The sequence below is a fragment of the Talaromyces rugulosus genome, chromosome VI (genome assembly GCF_013368755.1).
Source record: "Talaromyces rugulosus chromosome VI, complete sequence".
Lineage (NCBI taxonomy): Eukaryota > Fungi > Ascomycota > Eurotiomycetes > Eurotiales > Trichocomaceae > Talaromyces > Talaromyces rugulosus.
The window spans coordinates 3,381,406-3,402,553 of NC_049566.1; the positions used below are offsets into that span (position 1 = coordinate 3,381,406).

Sequence of the window (21,148 nt, forward strand, 5' to 3'; positions counted from 1 at the left end):
ATACTAGATAATTGTGATCTCCTCAGACAGTGAGGAGAAGAAGTTAGAAAATAAATAGGTCAATAAAGTCAAGGACTTCTGAGGACTGATACTAGAAAAAGAAATATATGAATTGTTTAAGAATTTCAAGCAAGAAGATACCCCTGGGCAATCTAAGAGATACCTTAGACAGAATTTAGAAAAAGAACCACTTTAGGAAGAAAATACTAACTTAGAAAAAGTGTAACCTTATCTATAATAAAGTTAAAAGAAAAAACCGATCAAAGAACCTTACAGAGAAAACCAATATAGTAAAACTATTGGACAGTATATTAATAATTTTTTATCAGGAAATGAAAGCCAACATTCCCTGATATTTCGAGATGGTGGAAAAGACAAGGAAGTTGATCACAAGGATTTAGATTGAGAATTAGATACCCCGCAATAATTATAGTTAGTAAAAATAACTAATCTTAGAGAAAATGCTATAAGGGTGATTAACCAAGTAAATAAAATAATTAGATTATTCTAGAAATAACTACCAATTATAAGGAAAGAATGGAATTCAGTCTTAGGAATCAGTATGACGGTTCTAGGAACAAGAATTGAGATTCTGGAAACAAACAGTGAAGACTCTGAAATAACAGAGGAATTCCCTGAAATTGACTACGAGGAACCAAAATGAGAATGTAGTTGTGAACTACCTAAACCAGTATACTAGGAAGATTCTATTCAGATATACTAATAATATATCCTTGAATACAAAAAATGCTATGAGTGGATATTTCACAAATGTGATATGCATGGAAAAAAAAATATTACACTTGTAAATGAATTCAAATATGTCTCACTCATTAAAAGAATACGGTTATGCTATCTAATGCTTGGGCATACCAAAAGATGTTCATATATATACTATCTATAATATAGAGAATAATATTACAAAAAGATACACTAGATACAATGCTATAGATTAAAATATCTGACTCACCTCAAAGAAAAGGAAAAGAATAAATGGAAGCTAATGATATTAATAATCATTTATTAACCTATTCCAGACTGTCTAAAGGGCTGGAACGAATATTAATGCTATATAGAAGAAATCTGGCATCCTTTCTATAATAGCATTGAAACTGACCAGTGTTATATGAAAAAATGTCTATATTATGAAGGACGAGTCGTCTACACTGATAAAGATTGGACCGAAATTATTCTATTACAGAAACAATATCTTGAGAGGTATAGGAAGGGTGTCAATCGGTTCAACAACTCGTCACCAAGATGTGAATCGGGGTGGGTATTCTGCTAACAGAAGGCAAGATGAGAAGTTTGTGTAAGGCAATCCTAGGATAAGTAGAGTACTATCGCAATGATAGGCTGCAAAGTATGTTGAAGAGTAATAGTAGTATGCTATTTGCTTGAGAGAATAAAACACAATAAGCTAGATACATGATGGTAAATGAGTGTCCTTATATAGCTGATCCTAAACATAGCGAGCATAGTCAAGCTCTGCTTGACTATGTCAGTACATAGTTCCTTAGCATAGTCTCACTATGTTGACTATGCAGTCACGTGCCTAAGTCCGTAAGGTGGGTCTTTTCGTATGGAGACTCTTTTCGCGTGGAGATCCTTTCCGTACGGGATCTCTTTTCGTACGGAGTCTGTTTTCGTATGGAAACCATTTCCATACGACACAGGCTTCCGTTCGATGAGTCATTCCATGCGGGAGTATAAGTGTAGGCGTTTCTTCCTTCTCGGGTACAATCAGAGATTCTACCCCACGAGAATATCCAATAACCTTTGCTTATGTAACTAGCGTCCGCTGTCACATCTATTGGCTGAGCGTTATCGATTCTTATGACAATCCCCTCCTTCGAAGGCTGGCGTCCCGACAGTCACATAAATAGTCGCAGGTCCCCGTCGCACAGGTAGGCTGATTCCTTTTCGTTAACATTCTTGGTGGTGATGTTCTAACCATGTCGTCAAAGCAAAATATCGATAAAAACAATTTGTTCGCCCGTATTGTTGAAACCGGGATCGTTCTTCTTTTCCCTTGCCACAAGTGTGCTCTCTCAGGGAAGTCGTGTATTAAATCAGAAATTTCAAAGCGTTGCAGTGAGTGTGTTCGCAGCGGTCGCGGTCGCTGTGTTGAGATGGCGTCTTCGGATTTGGCATGGAAGAAGTTGTTGGCTGCTCAAAAGAAAATTGAGGAGGATGAGGAGGCAACTCTAGCGAAACTTCTTCGTCTCAAGAAACAGCGGAAGCTGCTTCAGAAGCGCGCCGGTCAGTTTATCCAGACGGATATTAAGGATGTGGAGGAGTTGGAGCGTTTGGAGGAGAAGGAGGAGGAGGAACGGAAACGAGAGGCCGAGCTGCAAAAATCAAACGAGATGATTGCGGCTGCCATCCAGGAGTTTCCCGTGTCGTCTAACAACGAGTTCGACCACGTCCTTTCCGAGTTTCTTTCTGGCGAAACGCTCGAATCTTTTCGGGGCAGTTCAAATGCCTAACTGGTTCCCATGAATTGTGTTCAGGTCCGTATCCTTTCCAGCTGACTAAGTAAAAGATTCTTCCTTCCACTAACTTTCTCTTCAGAATGTTTTCAACTTCATATTCATCCTCGGTTGCTTCGTCGTTACTGTTTTCTGGGTTTTCGGTTGGTTCCAATAATGAGATGTGAAATACTGGGTGCACTTTCATTCTTGCTGGTAGTCGGAGTTTGTAATTGTCGTTGGCGAGTTTTTCTTGAATCGTGAAAGGTCCGTATTTGATAGCGTCAAGTTTGTTGCTTGGTCTCTTGCTTGGAATGTTGAAATTTTTCTGTCCAATTGTTCGTCGTAGTAAGTAAACTTTCTCCCCCTTTTTGAGGATTGGCGCGTCCTCGCGCTTCTTGTCGTAGTAGGTCTTCATTCGGTTTTCAGCCCACTTGATGTCTTTCGATATTGTCTGATGGAGTGCCTGTAGTTTGTTGGCTTGTATTATCGCGGCTTCGGATAATCCTTCTCGTGGTACTTCAGACCATGTCATTCTTGGGTGTCGTCCAAGATTTGCAAAATGTGGAACTTGTTTCGTCGTAGCGTTTTCTGCATTGTTTAATGCGAACTGTGCTAATGGTAGTAGTTCTACCCAGTTATCTTGTTCCCAGTCTAAATAGTGTCGAAAATACTGTTCAACTGTTTGAATCATTCTTTCAGACTGGCCATCAGTCTGTTGGTGATTCGCGGTTGATAGTTTGTGATGCATTCCGCATGCTTTTGCAATTGTCTGCCAATATTTGGATGTGAACAACTTGTCTCGGTCCGTGATGAGTTCGTTTGGTAATCCGGTCCATACAAAAACTTTTCGTAACATAAGTTTTGCACATTGTTCTGCTGTCATATCCTTTGGTGTTGGTTCTAGGATAACATATTTCGTAAGTCGGTCGACTGTTATTATGGCATCGGTGTAGGTAACTCCTGTTACTGGGTCCTTGGACTGCGGTAGTCCTTGGATAAAGTCAACAGTGATACTTTTCCATGCTTCTTCTGGTACTTCCGGTATTTGCATTTTTCCAAAGGGTTTGTGGTGTACTGCTTTGTTTCTGTTGCATTCGTCGCAGTTTCTGATGTAATTCTCAACCCTTTTTCGGACATAAGGAAAGTAGAATGTTCGGGTAATCATTTCGATTGTCCTTTCAACTCCTTGGTGTCCTTTTGTTGGAGGATCGTGGTAGCGCTGAATGACTTCCGTAGTCATATTCTGCGGTACTCTGATCATTCCATTCCATATCGCTAAGCCTTTCTGAACATTTTTCGTAACTTGTCCGGCTTGTAATTCTTCTTGTATTTTTTGATCCTTGTTGGTTTCCTGATGCATTCGTTCGTAGAATGGATCATCGTCAACAACTCTTATTGCGGTCGCAATGATTGCATTGTGATTGTGGCGTAGAACTCCTGATTCTTCTTGCAGAATGTTTGTCTTGGGGGGTTCTATCCCGATCGCGTAATCTGGTCGTCTGCTTAATGCGTCTGCGGCTGCATTTTGTTTTCCTGGAATATGTTCAATCCTGTAATTGAATTTGGCTAGTTCTTCGGCCCATCGTATTTGTCTTCCAGATAATTCTTTTGTTGTCGTAAAGTACTTCAAATTGTGATGATCGCTTTTGACGATTACTTCATGTTTCGCTCCTTGGAGATAGTGTCGCCATTGTCGAAATGCTTGAACTATCGCGAGTAATTCTCGGTCGTGAACGTCGTAGTTAACTTCCGCCGATGTAAACTTTCTCGAGTAGAATGCGACAATCTGCGTTTCTCCCTTTTCATTGATTTGTTCATGGATTGCTCCAAGAGCATATCCAGATGCGTCTGTTCGTAGAATGCTTTGTAATTCTGGGTTAAATAGTTGTAAGATTGGCGCAATTTTAACGAGTTCTTTAACGTTTTCAAAAGATCGTTGTCTCCTTGCTGTCCAATCAAATGGTTCGTCTTTTTTCAGCAATTCTGTCATTGGTGTTGTAACGTCTGAGTATTTCTCAAGATATCGTCGAACGTATCCGCTGGCTCCAAGAAAAGATTGTACGTCGTGGACGTTCGTTGGAGTTGGCCATTCGAGGATAGCGTCTAATTTTTCTTTCGGTATCTCTAGTCCGTTTGTTGTATATACCATTCCTAGGTAGTTGACTCGTGTGGTGTCGAATTCACACTTCTTGATTTTGAGAGTCAATCCTGCTTCCATAAGTTTTGTCATAACCAGTCGTACATGGTTATCGTGTTCCTTCGGGTCTTTTGAGTAGACTATAACATCATCGAAGTATACTGCAACGAAGAGGTTAAGGTATTCTCGTAGGATGTGGGTCATAAACCTCGCGAATTCTGCTGGTAGCCGTTTGAGTCCCATAGGCGCTACTAGCCATTCGTACAGTCCCAAGTCTGTAAGGAATGCTGTTTTCCAGATGTCGTCATTTTTCATTCGTAGGTTGTAGTATCCCCATTCAACGTCGAACATTGTCATGATTTTTGCACCTTGCAATAAATCTCTCTTCTGTTCCTGATGTGGCGCTTTGTTTGCGTCGTCTTCGGTCATGTTATTTAATTTTCGGTAGTCGATGACCATTCGTGGTGATCCGTCGCGTTTTGGTACAAACATTGCTTGTGCAGAAGCCTTTGCTTTTGATTCTCTGATGTAACCGGCTGCTAAGAATTTCTCAATGAATTCCTTAGTAGTTCGGAGTTCATCTTGTGAGATTTGTCGTTGCTTCACTTGTGGCACCTGTGCTCCTGCTTTGAGAGGTATCTCTGCTTCATATTCTTTTTCGTGTTGTGGTAGTCGATATTCTTTTTTCACAAATAATTCGGTAAAGTTTCGATATTTTTCTGGTAGCTTGTCGAGCGCTTCCTTCAGTTCCTTTTTGTAGATTTCTTTTGGTTTCCTTCGTGTTTCAATTTGTCGGCCTATTTCGTTTATTTCTTCAGCATGTTTCACCCTCAACTGCTGGTCCGGTTTGATCCCCATTTGCTCTGTTTGTAGCATCTTCAGGTCTATTGACACTGTCTCGTGTTTCCAGTCAATGACAGGATTATGTTTCCGTAGCCATGTCATTCCGAGTATAACGTCGAAATCCTTTCGCTCGAACGGACTTAAATCCAGTTGGATGCCTTCTTCGTGTTCTCCTGATTTGATTGTGATGTTTTCAGTTCGTCGTACGAATCCTTCGATCGTGATTTGTCCTTCAAAATTTTGTACAGTATGCCATAGGTTTGTTTCGTACGTTTGGATCCTGTTTTTCCTGACGTATGCTTCGCTAATGTAATTTGTCGATGCTCCTGAGTCGAGGAGTAGTTTGGCTTCGTGTCCGTCGATTGTTCCTTTGATAATGATCACAGTTTCTCCTGTCTTGATGGTTGTGGCAATAAGGTGATGTCCCTTTCTGTGTCTTTCAAGGTATCGTTTCTGTGATAGAACAATTTCGGTCCAATCTTCATCGGTGTAGATGACTCGTCCTTCGTGGTATGGACATTTTTTCGCGTAGCACTGGTCAGTTTCGATGCTATTATGGAAAGGATGCCAAATTTCTTCTGCGTAGCACCAACATTCGTTCCAGCCCTTCGGACAGTCCGGGATGGGTTGATAGATGATCATCGGTGCCGTTGGCTTCCATTTGTTCTTTTCCTTTTCTTCGAGGTGAGTCGGACATTTTGACTCATAGCATTGCGTCCAGTGTATTTTCTTGTGATGGTGTCCTCCATATTGTGGGTAGTACATGCATGAACATCTTTCGGTATGCCCAAGCATCGGGTGGCACAACCGTGTTCCTTTGGTGAGTGAGACGTATTCGAATTCGTTTGCGAGTGCGATGTTCTTTTTCCCGTGCATATCGCATTTGTGAAATGTCCACTCGTGGCATTCTTCGCATTCAAGGATGTGTTGTCGGTATGTCTGAATAGAGTCTTCCCAACATACTGGTTTGGGTGGTTTGCAACTGCATTCTCGTTTTGGTTCTTTGTAGTCGATTTCAGGGAATTCCTCTGTTGTTTCGGAGTCTTCACTGTCTGTTTCCAGTTCTTCTTTGCTTGTTTCTGGAATCTCAATTCTTGTTCCTGGAACCGTCGTGTTGGTTCCTAAGACTGAATCCCATTCTTTCTTTGTGATTAGTGGTCGTTTCTGGAACAGTCTGATTGTTTCATTTGCTTGGTTGATCGCTCTTGCGGCGTCTTTTCTGAGGTTGGTTGTTCTTGCTAACTGCTGAGCGGATCCGGTTTGTCGTAGGTATCTTAGTTGTCTTTCTGCGGTCCGTAGCTCATCGATATTTCCGAACGCTTCTCCAAGTTTCTGTTTGAACATGCCGTAGTTCGAAAACAGTTCCCTGGTGATAGTTCCCCAACTACCTTTGTCGATAGTGTATAATTCACTTAGCATAGGCTGTATCCATTCTGCTGCTGCATCGGTAAAGCATGATGCCACAAAGATCATTTTCTTTTTGTCATTGGTGATCTGGTTGGCTTCGATATGCATTTCCATGTTGACCAAGAATGTCTTCAACTTAGATCTAGTTCCGTCGAAGGTCATGGGTTTTGGTAGCTTGACCCTGTTGCCGGCTGTTCCAGCTTCGCCAGGTGGTATAGCCATGACTTGAGCTTCGAGTTGGTTGACATGATCGTCTCTTTCAGCGACCGCAGCTTGCAGTCTTTGAATGTGTTCATTCATTTGATCGATGACTCTTTCCAACGTGGTGAATCTTTGCTGAGTTTGTTCGTCGGGTTCATCGTCACTGTCTTGATCGACTGGTCTTGCTTGTCTTGCAGGTGGGCGCGGAGTTGCCGGTCCTGCTGCTGGTGCGTTGCTATTTCCTGCCATGATTAGCTCGTTAGTAAGGTTCGATTGCTTACCTAGTTCTCAAAACTTCGTGTTATGAGGGTGTTTTATTGTCAATCGGTTCAACAACTCGTCACCAAGATGTGAATCGGGGTGGGTATTCTGCTAACAGAAGGCAAGATGAGAAGTTTGTGTAAGGCAATCCTAGGATAAGTAGAGTACTATCGCAATGATAGGCTGCAAAGTATGTTGAAGAGTAATAGTAGTATGCTATTTGCTTGAGAGAATAAAACACAATAAGCTAGATACATGATGGTAAATGAGTGTCCTTATATAGCTGATCCTAAACATAGCGAGCATAGTCAAGCTCTGCTTGACTATGTCAGTACATAGTTCCTTAGCATAGTCTCACTATGTTGACTATGCAGTCACGTGCCTAAGTCCGTAAGGTGGGTCTTTTCGTATGGAGACTCTTTTCGCGTGGAGATCCTTTCCGTACGGGATCTCTTTTCGTACGGAGTCTGTTTTCGTATGGAAACCATTTCCATACGACACAGGCTTCCGTTCGATGAGTCATTCCATGCGGGAGTATAAGTGTAGGCGTTTCTTCCTTCTCGGGTACAATCAGAGATTCTACCCCACGAGAATATCCAATAACCTTTGCTTATGTAACTAGCGTCCGCTGTCACATCTATTGGCTGAGCGTTATCGATTCTTATGACAAAGGGATACTACTTTATTGCTATAACTATCAAGATAGGAGAAACTATGATTATTATTAAAGGAATAATCAATGGATATAAAGCCAAATTATTCTTTGACTTAAGAGTATTGATGAATTACATTAGCAAAGTATATATCAAGAAAAATAGGATCTAAATATATAAGATAAACCTATGGTATACTATACAAAATTTTGAAGGACAAATCATGATTGAAGGATTTATATAACAAACTAAAAATATCACAATTAAATTAAGAGAACATGAAGAAAGTATCCAACTGGATTTAAGTCTATTTGAGTAAAAGGATTTTAATATTATACTTAGAATGACATAGCTATAGAAATATAATCCTGTCATTAATTGGAAATATAAGATAATATTAATAGACCTAAAGATGCTATAAATAGAGTAAATGAGGATCAAACTAGACCAGTAGTTGAAGGTGAAATATGTTAAAGAAATAAATAAAATAAGCTAATAAATTGAAACACAAAGGAAACTAAAAGAAATCTATGAAAAGGAACTAAAAGAAGTGCTCAACAAGCTATTAAAGAAATACTGAGACTTTATTAAATTATTTATAAAAAAAGAATACTAACTACTACAATATAAAAAAGAATATAAAGTAGAGATATCTTTTAAAGTAGAAGCATAGGTACTACAAGTAAAGCAATAATAAATCTTATAAAATGAACTCTAAACTACTAAAAAATTTATTGAGAAATTCTTAGCAGCTAGTTATATTAGAGAATTAAAAGTAAAGGCTTCTACACAAGCAATATTTGTACTAAAATGTGATAGATTGCTATGAATGATTATCAATTACTAAAAATTAAATAATATAACCGAAGATGATGTAAATAAAGCATTACACTAGGAATAGAAAAGAGATTTATTGTAAGGCACAAAAATTATAATAATGTTTGATATTGAATGGAGATACTACAATCTATGAATGAAAAATGGTGATATCTGGAAAATAGTATTTCTTACAGATTTGGGACTATACGAATGGCTAGTAGTATTTATAGGACTTAAATAGCTACTAGTAGAATTTATGAGGTTTATGATCTATATCTTACGAGAATATCTTAACCTCTTTGTTGTAGTATACTTTGATGATGTTATAGTCTATTTAAAAGACTCTAAAGAATATAATAACTATGTATAACTAGTTATGACAAAACTTATAGAAATAGGATTGATTTTTAAAATTAAGAAGTGTGAATTTGACATTATATAAATTAATTATCTAAGAATAGTATATATAATAAATGGACTAGAAATATTGAAAGAAAAATTAGATGCTATCCTTGAATAGCTAATTTTAATGAACGTTTATAATGTATAATCTTTTCTTGGAGCTAGCAGATATATTTGATGATATCTTGAGAAATATTTAGATATTACAACACTAATGACAGAATTGCTGAAAAAAGATAAACTATTTAATTAGACAGTAAGAAGATAATGATCTTTTGAAAATGTTAAAGAACTTGTTAAAATTACGCTAATATTATAACTGTTTAACCTAGAATTATAAAGTATTCTATGAATAGATATATCTAGATATGCTCTTAGAGCAATTTATGAATAAATTAATAAAAAGGAAGAAATGTAGATTGTTATATTTTACTTGAGAAAGTTTATATTAATAGAAGTTAACTATAATGTACATAACTGAGAATTACTTATAATAGTTTAAGTATTTTAATAATAGTGATATTATCTCTAAGAAGCAAAATATAAAGTAATTATTAAAAGTGATTATCATAATTTAAAGTACTTTACAATAATAAAAGAATTATCTAGAAAATAAATACAATAGACCAAAGAACTAACTAAATTCAATTACAGGATTAAACATATTCCAGGAAAATAAAATACAGCCACAGATGTATTAAGCAGACGACCAGATTACATGATTAAGATAGAACCTCTTAAGATAAACATTCTGCAAGAAGAATTAGGAGTTCTATACTACAATTATAATATAATTATTATAACCACAATAAGAGTTATTGATAATAATCTATTCTATAAATGAATATATCAGGAAATCAATAAGGATTAAAAAATATAAAAAGAATTACAAGCCAGATAAGTTATGAAAAATATTCAGAAAAGCTTAGTGATATAGAATGGAATAATCAGAGTACCGCAGAATATGACTATGGAAATCATTTAGTGCTATTATAATCCTCTAATAAAAGGACACTAAGGAGTTGAAAAGACAATTGAAATAATTATCTAAATATTCTACTTTTTTTATATCTGAAAAAAGGTTGAAAATTATATTAGAAACTATAATAAATGTAATAGAAATAAAACAGTATATTATAAACTCTTTAGAAAAATGCAAATACTGGAAGTACTAGAAGAAGCATGGAAAAGTATTACTATTGACTTTATCTAAGGACTACTATAGTCTAAGGACCTAGTAATAGGAGTTATCTATACTAATGTTATAATAATAATCAACCGACTTATAAAATATGTTATCTTAGAACCAATATTAAAGGATATAATAGTAGAATAATATATAAAACTTATATTATAAAAAATTTTTGTATAAACCAGATTATTAAATAAACTTATTATAGATTAAGACAAATTATTTATATCTAAATATTGATAGATAATTATAAAAATATATGGAATATATCATAAATTATTAACTATAAATCACTAATAGACTAATAACTAGTCTGAAAGAATAATTTAAACAGTTAAACAATATTTTTAATACTATTTAGACTAGGAATAAGATAATTGGGTAAAATTACTACTATTAGCACAGTTCATATTAAATAATATAGAAAATGTTATAATAAAATAAGTTCTATATTTTATAAATCTTAGATGATATCTAAGAATAATATAGTCTGAAGTACTATAAGAAGGATTATTTAAAACTATAATAATATAAGCTAATAAACTACAGGTATTTTATTAAACAATATCGAAAGATATTAAGTAGACTAAAAACTGAATAAAGATCTACTATGATAAAAAGTGTAAGGATGTATTAATTCTTAAAAAGAAAAAGAAAGTTTATTTACTATAATAAATAATTAAATAGAAAAAATTTAATATTCTAAGTAAAAGACTAAGTAATAAACTTAATATTATTAAATATAGATTTTTTATAATTTAAGAAAAACTTATTAATAATAATTATAAATTTTAATTATTAATAAGAATGAAAGTACACTCAATATTTTATATCTTATTATTAGAATTAACTAAAAACCTAGAAAATAGTAATGATGAAGCAACTAAGGATGAATATAAAGTTGAAAATATTTTAAAGATAAAATTAGTGAAAGGAAAAATCTTTTACTTAGTCAGCTAAAAAAGATATAGATCTAAATATAATTTATAGGAATTAGTTAGGTATTTAAACTGTTCTAAAAAGATTTAAATATTTTACTAGAAAGAAACTTAGAAAGGATATAGTTAAACTTATTATTAGATAATATAAGAAACTCCTAGATAATAACTATAATTATCTTGTTTGATTTTTATAATTTAGCTTTTTATTTCTATTCTTTCTTTTTTTTTTTTTTAAATGCTCTAACTTCTCTATATCCTTAATATCTGTCTAGATAAACTGACTAGTATATTTCTGAAGTAGCTTCTGCTGTTTTTTAAAATAAAGAAGTTTTGTTAGAGTTGTTTCTTTATCCTTTTTAATTTTTTTTTAAGCAGCTAATAATTTTTTTTATATTAAATCTGAAGATGTTATTTTAATATAATAATTGCGACTGTTGTGAATATACTTACTGTAATGCTTTGAAATTTCTGATTTAATATATGACTTTTCTAAGAGAGTATACTTGTGGTAAAAGAAAAGAAGAATAATTCTGATTTTAATAATATAGGTGAATAAATTATTTTTATTGATATTTTGCTTTGATGATATGGTTAGAATATTACCACTAAGAATGTTAATAAAAAGGAATCAGTCTATCTATGTAATAGGGACCTATGACTATTTATATAACTATTAAGACACCAGCTTTCAAAGGAGGGGATTGTTATAAGAATTAATAATACTTAGCTAATAGATGTAATAATGGACGCTAGTTATATAAATAAAGGTTATTAGATATTCTTATGGAGTAGAATCTTTAATTATATCTAAAAAGAAAGAAATACCTATACTTATACTCCTATATAGAATGACTTATCAAACGAAAGCCTGTGTTATATAGAAATAGTTTTTATATAAAAACAGACTCTATATAAAAAAAGATTCTATATAGAAAGGATCTCTATGTGAAAAGAGTCTCTATATAAAAAGACCTATCTTATAGACTTAGATATATGACTATATAGTTAATATAGTGAGACTATGCTAAGAAACTATATATTGATATAGTTAAGTAAAACTTAACTATATTTACTATATTTAGGATTAGCTATATAAAGATACTCATTTACTATTATATATCTAGCTTATTATATTTTATTCTTTTAAGTAAATAGCATATTATTATTACTCTTTAATATACTTTGTAGTCTATCATTGTGATAGTATTCTACTTATTCTAAGATTGCCTTACATAATGTTCTTATCTTGCCTTCTATTAGCAGAATATCCACCCCGATTCACATCTTGGTGATGAGTTGTTGAACCGATTGACAAGTATATCTAAATAAAGTCTTCTTAATATACTAGTTTAGATAGTTTACAACTATATTCTTATTTTAGTTTTTTATAGTTAATTTCAAGGAATCCTTCTATTGTTTCAAAATCTTTACTGTTTATTTCTAGTTCTTCTTTACTTATTTCTAGAATCTTAATTTTTATTTTTAAAATTATCGTGTTAGTCTTTAGAACTAAATCTTATTCTTTCTTTATAATTAGTGGTTATTTTTGAAACAGTCTAATCATTTTATTTACTTAATTAATTGTTTTTGCAGTATCTTTTCTAAAATTAGTTATTTTTATTAACTGTGATTATTATAAAATATCTGATTCTTAATTTAAGTCTTTATAATTAACTTCTCTATCTTTTTTACTATCTTAAAATATTAAGGAATATTGGCTTTTATTTCTTAATAAAAGGTTATTAATATATTATTTAGCAGTTTTACTGTATTAGTCTTCTTTATAAGATTTTTTAATTAGTTTTTTCTTTTAACCTTGTTATAAATGGGATTATATTTCTTTTAGATTAATGTTTTCTTTTTAGGATAGTTCTTTTTCTAAACTCTATTTAAGGTATTCTTTAGATTATCTAAGGCTATTTTTTTATTTAAAATTCTTAAATAATTTATATATTTTTTTTTCTAATATTAGTCTCTAGAAGTCTTTAACTTTATTAATCTATTTATTTTCTAATTTTTTCTTCTTACTGTTTAAGGAGGTTATAATTATCTAGTATATAACTACAATTTATTAATAGATTATTATTATTTTCTAAAGATTAATATTACTATTCTATTTATTTTGTCTTAATTAATATTATTATATAAAGTATTTTTTTTGTCTATATTTATAATAAGCTTTATTTTTTTTATACTTAGCTATTTCTTTTTTACTAATTATATTGTTAAGTTATATCTTGATATTGTTGTTTTTATTATATTAAGTTCCTTATTTTACTAATATATTAGTATACTAAAAGAATTCTTTAACTTTCTTCTATTTTTAAAACTTCTATTGTTTCTATTTAATCTTAAATAGTTTATTATTAATCTTAACCGCTATCTTAATAAATCTATTAATATTATTAGGTTAATGTGAAGTGCCAGGCTCGGGGATGCCGATCCGGCTTACAAAGGCCTGCATATCCTCCGCGGGTTGAGTTGATACATCACAAAGGATGCATCTACCCCTCATGCTCGGTGAATATAACCCTGTTAGGAAGTAGGATCTCATCTAGATCAGGCTTATAAGCTTGAGACCCCATCCCCCAGGATGAAGGGGCTCAAGCGGTTTATTCTATATCAATATAACCCATCTCTATTTACTTTATATACTGCCTCGACTCCTAGTAGGAACCCCCTCGGAGCCCAGTAGGTTCCAACTCCCTCATATATAAGTCTTTCAGACACCACCCACTTTACAGTTAATTAAGTTTGATAAGCTCTGTTTAGATTTTTTCTTTAAGTATATTCTTAAAGGTTATAATTTAAATAATATTATTATAGTATAGTGATATTACTATCTATTAAAATTTGGTTGCTAACTGCTAAGTAGATCTAGTCTATTATAGATATCTTAGTTGTCTTTCTACAGTCTATAGCTTGTTGATATTTCTAAATGCTTTTCTAAGTTTCTATTTGAATATATTATAGTTCAAAAATAATTCCTTGGTAATAGTCTTTTAATTACTTCTGTTAATAGTATATAATTTGCTTAGTATAGATTATATCTATTCTGCTGCTACATCAATAAAGCATAATACTATAAAGATTATTTTCTTTTTATTATAGGTGATCTGATTAGCTTTGATATATATTTCTATATTAACTAAGAATGTTTTTAACTTGGATCTAGTTCTATTAAAGATTATAGGTTTTAGTAATTTAACTCTATTACTAGCTGTTCTAGCTTTGCTAGGTAGTATAACTATGATTTAAACTTTAAATTAGTTAATATAATTGTCTCTTTTAGTGATTATAGCCTGTAGTTATTGAATATATTTATTTATTTAATTGATAATTCTTTCTAATGTGATAAATCTTTGCTGGGTTTACTTATTAGGTTTATTGTTATTATCTTAATTAACTAGTCTTGTTTGTTTTACAGATAGATATAGAGTTACTAGTTCTACTACTGGTGTATTACTATTTCCTACTATAATTAATTTATTAGTAAGATTTAATTGCTTATCTAATTCTTAAAACTTTATATTATAAAGGTATTTTATTATTAATTAATTCAATAACTTGTCATCAAGATATAAATTGGGATAGATATTCTACTAATAGAAAATAAGATAAAAATGTTACATAAAACAATTCTAAGATAAGTAGAGTACTATCATAATGATAGACTATAAAGTATATTGAAGAGTAATAATAGTATGCTATTTACTTAAGAGAATAAAACATAATAAGCTAGATACATGATAGTAAGCGAGCATTTCTATATAATTCCTATAATATATCACCCAATACATTATATCTTATCACTCAATAAACTATATTGTATTGCCCAATATAATATATTATAGTGCCCACTACAAGCTCATCCTAGCTCACTAAGCATACCCGGAGCACTAAACCAATCCTGGTTAGCGTCGCACATATATATTACATATATACCACATATGTAGCATTATTTCAGCGGCTACTGACATAAGTGGCATAATTGGCTGTGAGTTATCCATTCTTCTGACAAGTATCTAAGCACTCGGTCCTTTATTTTTTAGCTTATAAACTTATCATAGAAGTAATAATTTAGCCTTAAAAGCTGCTGCTATCTATATAAAATATAAGTAATTTATCAGTAAATTTATATAGTATAATATTATATAGATATATTGCCTCCTCTTATTCTTTAATAATAATATTAGAAAGTATATACTAGGATACCTGGACAAATACCTCTCAACTCTCTTATTGATCTTAAGAAGTTACCGGGAGAGCCTTGAGACATTTACCTTTCTTCTAGGTATATATTTCTATAAAGGTAAAGCCTCTAAATTAAATTTCCGCTTTTGAGCGTTGTACCTAAAGATAGATCAGCATAGTGTGAATAGGCTCTATATAAATTCTTAAAGTGGTTTCTTTGGCTAACTGTTTTATCTGAAGCCTTATAAAAAGCAGGTATAGTTCTATATTGAGTGCTTTAATAGCTATAATACTAAAAGCGCTACTGATTAGGACTGCTGCCCACTTCTAGATTACTATAAATTCTTATATAGTCTTATTGACTTCCTTCTTTGTGAGTGCACTTAATTAGAATTATACTGCTACTCCATAGAGTATCTATAGAATTATGATTACTTAGTAGATTCATTATATATAGCTTAGTACTATTTCCCATATAAAGTCTAAAAGGCCTTATAGTATATATAGACTAGTGTCAACTTTAATAAGCATTTTAGTATGGTAGGCTTTAAATATCAGACTTGGGTCTAATCAAAAATCAAGATATCACTCTGCTTTGTGGAAGACGTTAATAACTATGCTGTTGGGCAGGGTAATCAGCATGTAGTAAGGCTTTATAAAGCTATAGAGATTAATAAAATACACTAATTTATATTTTTTAGTATTAAAAATAGAAGTATACTTTTTAGTCTACTTATCAGCTTTATTATAGGTCTAATTAAATCTCTGAATATTGGCCTGTTCTGAGGCCCTTATAATTATAAAGCTAATATTATTAACCCAGCCGTTGATGATAGTTCTCTCAATGGATTTAGCGCAGTCGCTAAGTAAATTAACATTATAGATAAAATATAGAATTAATGAGATTAGGCTTCCTTATAAGATGCTAATAGCTGTTAGAATGCGCTTTAATATGCCTTTAGGTATATGGATTTATGTAGTATATCCACTAAAAAAAGCCTAGATCTATAGAATATAGTGCTCTAGTTGCTTTCTATATAGATTATATAGTAATTAATTATGATATACATTATTATATATATCTATCATATTTAGAAGAAATATAGATACTATTAGTAGTCTTTATCTCTAGACTTTCTAAATCCACTTAATTATTAATTAAATTATATAGTCAGTAGAAACATTTTTGCAGCCGCTTAGATATATAAAAAAAAATAGATTATAGATCTTAATTATATAGCTAAGATACTTTATAATAATTAACTCTAAAATCTTTCTAAGTGTGTTAAGTAGTGTTACTAGCCTATATACCTTAGGTATATAGTAGTTTTAGTCTTTTTTAGATTTATAGAAAATAACAGTTATTAAATATTAAAAATATGCTGGATTATAGCCTATTTTTATATAAATATTGAAGATTTTATCTATAGTCTCTAAGGCTTTTAATATACTAATTACCTTATACTATATGCTGTTCAGGATATTATCTTCCTTAGGAGTCTTATCTAGTAGTACTACTTAGGCTGCTGCCACAATCTTATAAAACTAAATCTAGAGGAAGCTAAGCTAGTTTAGATAAATAATATTTAGAATATTAAATAAGTTAGCTTCTAGTATTATTAAGAAGAATATTTCCTAGAATAGCTCTACCTTAGCCTCTATTATTTTAGCTACTTAGCTGCTTAGACTTTATAGTATTAAGATAATGCTTAATTTATATAAGCCTATCCGCATTTGTGTCTACTTTACCAACTATTATAGGCTTTAGGGGCCTTCCTTAGTAGCTTGCTGGATATGATGTTAATAGCCTTGATGCAGAGCTTTACTGACTATATGTTTCTTCTTGTTTTAGATAGTTTTATATAGCTGCTAGCTTAAGGGGCTTCAAGTACATGTGAATTGATACTATAGATAATAGTAGATCTTAATAGCTTCCTTACATTTGTTAGTAAGGTTAGGGTTAGATTATTAAGTGGGCCTTGCCTATAGAGTCAATTTCTTAATAGCATATCAAATTATTAATAGAAATAGGATAGTAACTAGCTTAATTCATTACTTCGAAGCCCCTATTAATAGGGGTAGATATATCTTATCTAGTTCATTAAAGAAGACCTTATCATCTATAGCCTTCTAATTCCAGTGCTTTGGCATCTTATTTAATAATATTTCTATATTAATAAGTGTTTTAATAAGATAGTAATCTAAGTTATATTTAAGATCATTAATATACTCGTAGCTTATCAGCTAGTTGACTAGGTTAATAGAAATTAGAGTTAAGTTAATAGTGGTTTTAAGGTTGTCCTATTCCTATATAGATATACCTTCTTTGGTAGTAAGTTTAATGTAGTAATGGTCTATAATCTCAAGGATTTACTCTCTCTTAGGATCAATCTTTGTGCCTAAACTATCCTAAGTAGAGTAGTAGATATTAAAATTATCTATAAGAAGATGCTTAGCCTCAGACATGAATTTACTAAGTCAGCATAGCTTAGTTTCTATCTAGTTAATTATACCACTATTTAGTTTGTTATATATATTATAAATAAACAGATTATTACTAGATTCTTAGCAAATATAGAGAATCTAATAATCTTTTAATATAATAAAGTAGACCTACTTCCCTAGATCTATTTATTTAGAGATATATAAAGCTATACAGGCTAGGCCACTACCTCTATATTCCCAAGTTTTAGAGTAAAGTAATTAATAAATAACCGTTGCTAGTTAATACATAATTTCACTAAATTCATTCTTCTAAGGCTTTTACACTACTATAACGTCAGCTTAAAATACATAGAGATCTTTAAAGAATATAGCTATAACCTTATCCCTTAATTTATGCACATTATATTAGATAATCTAGAAGCCTTCTATTAAGAAAAGATTCTTATATAGCAGCTTGCTTACTTAGGTCTAGAAATAGATTCCTTAGGCTCTATAAGTTTAGATCTAGATTTAGATTTTAATATAGCGTCAGAGCCCTATTCTAATTCTAATATATTTAACTTTTAATTTTAGACCCTAGCCACTTTTTCTATCTATTTAGTCTCAATAAAAACCATCTTATCTAGCCCAGCTTTAGCTTCAGCCAGGACATCTATCTACAAAGACCAGTCTTTCTAAATAAAGACTATATAATTCTATAAAAAGTAATAATTTATAAATCTACTTAAAAGCTACTAGTAGTCTTCCTTTAAAGATTTCTCAGAGTTAAGCTCCTAGAAGCTTACTTCACTATTCAGTACTAGAAAGTTATTAGCATTAACTATTATAATAATTAGCAATATTAAAGAAAGCTCTAGCTTTAGTCTTAGCTTAAAAGCTACTAACTACTATAATTCCTTATTAATCAATAAGTGTACACATTTTATAGACTTAATAATCCTAAAAACACACTTAGAATTATTTATTATAGTAGCTATAACAGCTTTTTTTCAAGCTAAGTACTACTATAATTGACTTGATTCTTCTAATATCAACTAGCTTCTAAATTAAATAATTAAAAGTATTAATTTAATCTACTTATCTATATCAGACAAGGATTCCTTTTCTAAAAATTTTAATTTTATAGAAAATTATCTACACTGTAAAGTGGGTGGTGTCTGAAAGACTTATATATGAGGGAGTTGGAACCTACTGGGCTCTGAGGGGGTTCCTACTAGGAGTCGAGGCAGTATATAAAGTAAATAGATATGGGTTATATTGATATAGAATAAACCGCTTGAGCCCCTTCATCCTGGGGGATGGGGTCTCAAGCTTATAAGCCTGATCTAGATGAGATCCTACTTCCTAACAGGGTTATATTCACCGAGCATAAGGGGTAGATGCATCCTTTGTGATGTATCAACTCAACCCACGGAGGATATGCAGGCCTTTGTAAGCCGGATCGGCATCCCCAAGCCTGGCACTTCACAATCCATCCCTCCTGGAAGGGATCGTCCTCGAGACCTTGTATCCGTAGGTTGGGAATAACCTCATATCTAACACAGTGGTTGCTGCGGCAGCCAGCCAATCAAAACAAAGGACATCACAGTTTCCTGATTCGGAAGGCGGTTTGGTACAGCAGTGGGTGGGTCCACCCACGCGTGTATTAACATATAGGAACTCCAAAAATAAACATAGGATATTCCTTATCCACGCGCAGCAACACCTTGGTATGTGCCCCTTGTTGATTCCCCTATCAATTAATTTCAAGTTATAAGCTATCACAGACATTTTACTAATCTTAAATCATGGTAGTTCTTAGAATCAAGCTTTTTTCTTCGTCCTATTCTGCTTCTACCTCTGCCAGCAATGACCCCCCACACCCCCAAGCCCATTCATCTCCCAGTTCAGGTGCATATTGACCTATCCTGACATTCTTATAGAAAACCCCAACCCGTCATGGGCCCTCAGGCTCTACTCATCGTGGCCGCGGTACTCGCCACCCTACTCTGGTAAGTACTTCCTTAAGAAGCTCCTAGTCGGCTTCAAGTCGGTTCCTAGTGGAATAGCATAATGCTTTGGTATCCCAAATTACCACAGTTATCTCTGGAACTTCTCATAATAGTCATCCAGCAGTTATTAGATTATTGGCTAACAGGTTTGAATAATAGAAGAATGTTTTTACTCCCCCTGCCATCACCACCGAGGAGCTTAACACACTCCTCACTATTATAAGTAGTTCAATATAAGCTTTCTCAAATCGACCTTAGTTTCCCCCTCCTAGTAAGCTCCATCTCAGGGCCTAGGTGGATAGTATATGTAGTAGATACTAATAGATATATCCAATTTTTAGGAAGATTCAGACTTGTCGTTCCTTGAGCCCAATACCAACATGACCAATCGCCTTGAGTCTGGCCCTGCCAGGGATACCACTTCAGCTCCCTTAGCTAAAAACATGGTGGAGGATGCCAATGAGACTCCTTATTATACACAGGCCGCCTCTAAGACGCCTGTGCCGGTGGCTTCTACTCCAGATATTCCTGATATCCTTCTGTCTAGCGACTAGCCAGACTTTTCGGGATACTATAACCCTCAATCTAGGGCTCCTTTATGTGCACTCAGAGCACGCAGTCTACATTGGTTAACTAGTCAGAAGTCAGCTTAATTAGCAAGGGTCTCTTCTGCGTACTTTGGTGCCGTCCCTGTAGCAGATAAACACTTAGTACTTTGACAGAGCCACCTCTATTTACATTATACAAAACTGGTAGGCCGCCACCAGAATTTCTGTGTACAGCATCTGCCAACAGAAAAGTATTGTCGCTGTTCCTATTTAGGAGTAAAATGCAATTCTATACCAAACTCACAGTTAGCCTCATTCCACATTGTACAAACAATATTCTGCTTAGACATATCTTCAGAAACCATCTAGGCAGCCACCAATTAGGTTCAGGTTGTCAAGGGAACGCTCTGTAAAGAGCCATCCTCATTATCTTCCCAATCGCGGATTCGCTCGCTGGGGCCGTCCGAGTCAGACCAAGTCGCAGCATTGGAAGCCCGCCTTAACCAGATTAAAGACACTATAGACCAGATTCTTCAAATCTTGAATCAGCAAGTAAGTGTAATCCCTTTTAACATTGCTTTCAATAGAGCTTTTGCCTAGTCTAGTACTGATGGTAATAGAATGAATATTTTGGCATTAC

General features: G+C 33.0%; 1 protein-coding gene across 1 annotated transcript; it reads right to left on the reverse strand.

Annotated features, from left to right (window-relative positions):
- Nucleotides 1–2,509: 2,509 nt before the first annotated feature.
- On the reverse strand, nt 2,510–7,311 carry TRUGW13939_11531 (uncharacterized protein; the record flags this gene model as incomplete). Its single annotated transcript, XM_035494638.1, has 2 exons — nt 2,510–2,534; nt 2,564–7,311. The coding sequence occupies 2 exons, from the start codon at nt 7,309–7,311 to the stop codon at nt 2,510–2,512; spliced, it is 4,773 nt and encodes a 1,590-aa protein (XP_035350531.1).
- Between the last annotated feature and the right edge of the window lie 13,837 nt (nt 7,312–21,148).